General features: G+C 37.2%; 1 protein-coding gene and 1 pseudogene across 1 annotated transcript in view; both read left to right on the forward strand.

Moving 5' to 3' along the window:
• The window catches only part of LOC131681924 (SET domain-containing protein SmydA-8-like), a 42,157-nt gene extending 41,027 nt beyond the window's left edge, over nt 1–1,130 (forward strand). Inside the window, exons 6-7 of the mRNA XM_058963029.1 lie at nt 41–294; nt 968–1,130. Coding sequence (XP_058819012.1) covers nt 41–294; nt 968–1,075 — 362 coding nt within the window. The 3' untranslated portion in view covers nt 1,076–1,130. The remainder of the gene's footprint in view (nt 1–40; nt 295–967) is intronic.
• Nucleotides 1,131–2,974: 1,844 nt separating this feature from the next.
• Nucleotides 2,975–3,957, forward strand: LOC131676098 (large ribosomal subunit protein uL1-like; annotated as a pseudogene).
• Nucleotides 3,958–6,000: the final 2,043 nt, after the last annotated feature.

The following is a 6,000-nucleotide window of genomic DNA, read 5'->3' on the forward strand; positions in this document are numbered from 1 at the left end:
TTTAAGATATTGAACAACATTTCTTCTACACCTTTCACAGACCTATCCGAGGATCAACTACGCCGGCAGGTTGATCTATGTACGGATTTACTAGAGGTAGCAGATCGATTCGAACCCGGACAGAGTGTGTTCCGAGGAAAATTGCTGTTGAATCTACGAAACGCCCTTTTGCTTTTGCGAGAAAAGTTGGGACTCCAGTTCGATTCGAACGTAATCCAACTGCCACAAAACGGGCAGGACAGCATCAAACCTTGTGCTCGGAAGGGGCGGAAAGTGGCTTCCGATAAACAGACGGTGAGTGTTTTTTTTAATTGAAAGGCCCATTACTCAAAATAAGTCAAATCTGTCGCGGAATCTGCGTATACCTTGTACGGGTGTGATTCGCTGGTTGGACCAAACTCTCTATAGACTATAGATTTTGATTTGCTACCTCTTACCGACTGACAAGTGTCAACATATTTCCAAATGCGATGCTAGTAGTCTAAATGCATCTGTTCACATCTCGAATTATTGTCATGCTTTTTAGTTGGACAATGGTCCAATATCAGAGGTCCCACTAAAAAGAGGTCCAATTAAAATCTGACTCAACTGAAAATGTCAAACGAGCAAAGTGCCCATTCATTCAATGCAGGTTTTCATTCATCTCCGATTATTGCATTATTTTATATGCTTTACCTAAATTTGAAAACATTTACCTAAATAATTAGTGAAATGAATATTCAACTGAATGAATAACATGGATTTTTGAATGAATTTTTTTTTTATTCACTACGAGCCGCATCTGGTTCATTTTCAGCAGTCAACAAAGAGATTCGACTATTTTTAACTCTGACACGAAACATATTTCATAAATTTATCAGTAATTGATTCTCACTTGACTTTGGTTTCACAAACTAGCTCCAAACAGATCAATCCACATAAATAAAACGTGCAAATAAATTGACCATTTCACTTCTTTTTTTTTTAGCCCACTGAACAACCATCCTCGACATTTAAACAGCAGCTGGAACGAGTACAACGGGAGCTTGAAGAAATGATAAAATCAGATCCCACCTTTGGGAAGCAACACTTGTAGATATGAATAAATTATAATTAAAATGCTGTATAAAACAAAGAAGGAAAAATCAAATAAAAGGTCTCTAATTTGGCCTCAAACTTTTCCGTTTGGAATCATTTCTACTTGTGCATAGTTGAATACGATTTTTGGAATAGAACCGGACGGGAATGGTTCTATAGGAATGCTGGAAAAGTTTTCTCATAGTTCCTCGACTTTCACGCCCCAACTTGTGTATTGCTCTCGGTTAGATAGGATTTGCTGTTGGGCGTCAGTTGTCTGGTACCTGTATCATAAAAAAGATCCATTCAAGGAGGCACAAAAATATTTGGCTATTTCTAGGAAGATGCTAAAAATTGGATGATGAATGAATAAATTGGATGATTGAAGAAAGGTCAATCTGATGAGGAAGAAAACACTTCCGTTTGGGACCATTTATTCTAACTTTCTGTTGGTGTTTGTGAAGTTCGACCTTCAGTTAATACACCCTGCTAAGTCTTTAAAGATAGGACCTTCTTCAAAAAGATCATAGAGTGTATTTGATTATCATCAGTCGAATTTCATTACAATTGGGTCATTAAACCATGTGCGGTTTCCATTCTTTTTCTATTCAGTTGATGTTAAGGATACGTTTTGAATTTTTTTTCCGATTTTGTGCACATAAAATAATAAATAATTATTCTAGGAATCATCCATTCCACTACTAATAAACTAATAGATTTTTAACTGTAAAAGATACTACTGCAACCATTTTGATATTAAAAACAAATTAGCTCTTCATTGGGATACCAATCCACATAGATTTTATTTTTTTCACAATCGCAGTATGTTCGTTTCTCCCATATTACACTGGCGAAAATCAAGTTTGTGAATCGTGCACTATTCCACATGTTGCCTACGTGTAGGCTAAATTAACCATTATCCGATCCTCGTATGAAACGGCTATGAAATCGTTTCATGATTACATTAATAGCGGTAAGCTCCGATCTAGTGGATACCGTGACATGGTATTGTCTTTGATTTTAGGTCTTTTTTATGGAGACTTGACCAAGCGCAAAATTCTATTTTTGGCTATGGCGTCTTCTATTCGTTTCTCAATAAATTTTTCAAAAATATTTTTATACTTGTTTCGTTCCCTTGAGGTAATTTTAAAAGTTTGGAATTAAAAAACCCTTTAAATTTGCATTAAATTATGTAATTTTTTATCAAACTTTGTATGGACATATCTACTCAACTACTAATAGAGGTTTCTTGTCAAAAAAATTTATTTGCTGAAATGCTTCCTTCTTTATCCCTGAGTCGAAATTTCATATTTCCGCGATGTTTAAGAGCCTCTAACTATTGATAAAATCAAAAAATCTGCGAACTGCCCATTTCACCCCATATGCTGATGATCTATCTTGTCTCATTTCCCCATATTTTTTCACCATTTGGATGAATTTCAGGTGGGGAATGAAAATAAGATGCGAGATCTCCAAATTTATCAGAAAATCTGCAGATTTTGTGCAGACTTCAGATATTTCGTAATACAAGGCCTTTATCATTAAATTTCATGAAGTCTTTAAAATTTCGGATTATTTAAAAAATCATCGCACTCCTTTCCTCCCTCAAGTATCTTGCAGAAGTTTGCAGACTTTTCAGCTTCATACTGCATGCTATTGCATCAATCGATCTGGCAACCGCGATACAATAATTCATTCAACACTGTCAAAAACATCAGTGCTCAAACTGTATAGACGTAGACGGTAAACACCTACACAGAGCAACAAGATTTGTTCTCTTTTCTCGTGCAGTGACGACTGAGTGCGGATAGCTGTAGCATATTGACGTGAGTATTTTTTTAAATTTCAGTGCTCTGTTTATTGGCATGATTTTTGTTTATAACATTAATTTTTTAACCTGCATATCAATTTCGGCAAAATGAGTTTCAGCGAAATCATGTATATTTTCAGTCCGATTACTGGCTACACATGTCATATTCCATAATTTGTATTTTAAGGTTATGATTAACTTTTTCCTTCGTTTCTCATTTCAGTTCCAAAGTATCGAAGAACATTCTGTATGAGTGCGTCAATGAGGTGTTGAAGAGTGAACCATCTTCGCTTCCTGCAAACGGTGCAACTCGAGATTGGTCTGAAGAGCTAGGATCCCCAAAACGAACACACTTTTCACCGGTAGTCAAGTAGGTTCATATCTAATATCGGACACTGGAAGTGATACGCTTGTCATTCACTCGGATTGCTTATGGGTACTGATATCAGGAAGTCGCCTTGTGAGTTGGTGTTGGACAGATTTTCGCCGATGAGATCAGTTCTATTTTTACTGTCCAAATGACTAATGGAGGATTTTGTTTCTCTCTTTCCAGGTTAAAGTACATTATGCGTCTGAAAATGTAGGTTTATGTTTTTGGTGATCAGCAGCACTGCTATGAAGTAAAAGCAATGTTTTATACATGATACCAAGGCTCTTAAGAAGATTAAGAAGAACATAATGCTGGTAAAGAAGCAAGCTAAGAAGTATGATGCCTTCCTATCATCCAAATCACTGGTCTAGCAGATTCCCTGTCTGCTCTGCCCGGGTGTTAACAAGGCTGGCAAGTTCCCCAGTCTGTTGGCGCACAGCGAATCGATGACGTAGAGGATCGACGAAGTCAAGGCAACCATCAAATTCCAGATGAAAAAGGTCTTGTACCTGTCGGTTGCTGTTGGACACGTCAAAATGACTTCGGTCGAGCTGGATCTCAATGTACATCTGTCCATCAATTTCGCTGCTGAAAAAGCACTGGCTGAACGTTCGCTCGCTGCACATTGAATCCACAATAGCAAGTTTCCAGCAGCTGTACTAGAGGTAGCAGCAAAGGTTGCTTTCTGGTACGTAAAATTGTTACAAATTTGATTCATTATTCGTGACACTTGTGCAATAAAACCTGTCTGCTAATGTTAATCAATTCTTATTCATCATCAATATTAAAAGAAAGCCTTCATTTTTGTATGTAAATATCTTTTTAAACATTCAGTTAATGTGGTAAAGTTATTCGGTTTACTTCTAATCAGTAATGACTATGCCGTTTGTTTTTTTGACATTAAAAATGTCTTACTCCACTATCTGGGGCTAGGTGTCATTCTAAAATCTAAACTATCTCCCATGTAACGAAACTATGTAAGGTTTGCACGCTTATAACTCCGATATTACTAGATGGATTTTAATCATTCATACACCAACCGATTCAGAAACACCTAACTTAAATATTGGTAATAATTTAGTATCTCCCCAATAAAAGTAGACTTTTAAAAATTGGTAAAATTAAAAAGTTCACGAAAAACGGGAAAATTACCATTCGTGAGGCAGATTTCTCAGACACAGCCGTCATTAGAGGGTAGGTTAGTGGCTCAATCACACGCGAAAAGTCATAAATAGAAGCAACGCATGTCCGTTTAAATCAGTTGTTGCTCTTATCCCATACGAGCAGTGATGCCACAAGTACAGATTTATCTAGAAAGGTACAGATTTTTGAAGCATTTTTGGTACAGATTCTGTACGGTACATATTACAGATTTTTGCAAAAAAGTACAGATTGGTACAGATTTTTTTACATGACAGGAAGGTAAAATAATTTAACCCTGCGATGCATCCCAGTAAACAGCAAGTATACGTTGAATTAGGCAGTAGTGATGGCATGAATCTAAAGTGGAGCTGTTACTGATTGAACCCAAACTAAAACTGACATTAGAATGCGATATGCGAGAAACCTTATTCCAGCAAATCAAAGGGATGTAAGTGTAAGTGAAAACCGAGCGAATTTACTCGGAGTGCCTACGTTTACTCTGACCTGCTTCATTTGAATTCTTGCAAGTAGGTTCCGTGCATCCTATTTATAATACCAGCCCTATCTCAGCTTCTCGCCGCCACTGTAAACAAAGTGGCAGAGAGAATTTGAGCTGGAGCTGATATTGACGTTACCCAGTCAAACTCATCCGGAATTCTAACTGGTTTCTTGCGGAGTTCCAGCTCAAATAAAATAATCGAGTCAGAATATCTGGTTGATTTTCCCGAATGATAAATGTGAATAATAAAAATATTTTTTTTAAAACAACCTTATTGTTTGGGTACAGAATCCGGTACAGATTTTTCTATGGAACAGTACAGATAGAAAAGATTTTTCAACTCCCGGTACAGATTTAATTGTGGCAACACTGCATACGAGCAACATATTCTCCGGGCGATGCAATAAGCGCTATCGATTTTCGGCAACGTTGGCATTCGCACACACTCGCACCTAAGTGACTAAACCATATACGGTTAGTTTATAAATAGAGGTGACGCGTACCCGTTTGAATCAGTTTTTGTTCTTATGTCGAACGGGTAAGATCATGGCTGCAGCGTCTAGGCACTACACTAAGCGGTAGACGCTATTGGCGATTCTACGTTGAAACAGCTCACAGATAGCGCAGGAAGCAAAGTGTTGCTGATTTCATTCTGTTCTGTCATAGTGCATATATTTTCTGTAAACATTGGTAAAAAATAACTTTTAAACACCAAATCACTGAACAATTTGTTGATAATTGGTTATGAAAATGAAGGAAAACCATCATTTTATAAGATGAAGAGTAAACATCTTGCGAAAAGAGTGTAAAACATGGTGATTTCTAATATTATTCACAAAGCTATATGTGTGCTGTTCCGAAATGTAATTTGTTGAGCACCGTAGCCGCCGCAACATCATTTCCCGTTCCTCTTAAGTTAAGCTAAACCTTTATGAGATGGTGTAAATTCATGAAACTCCCAGATCACGCGAGGAAAAACATATCCGGCTAATAGGAGCTTTGTATCATACACAGCCGATCCTTCTCTCTGATAGTCTTCACTGAATCTCCTACGTAGTCCAAAATATGAAGGAGTTTGGCATTGGAACTGATTGGGTCTCGGTTTCGAGTTGGAACTCTATT

This window comes from Topomyia yanbarensis, chromosome 1, assembly GCF_030247195.1.
Source record: "Topomyia yanbarensis strain Yona2022 chromosome 1, ASM3024719v1, whole genome shotgun sequence".
NCBI lineage: Eukaryota > Metazoa > Arthropoda > Insecta > Diptera > Culicidae > Topomyia > Topomyia yanbarensis.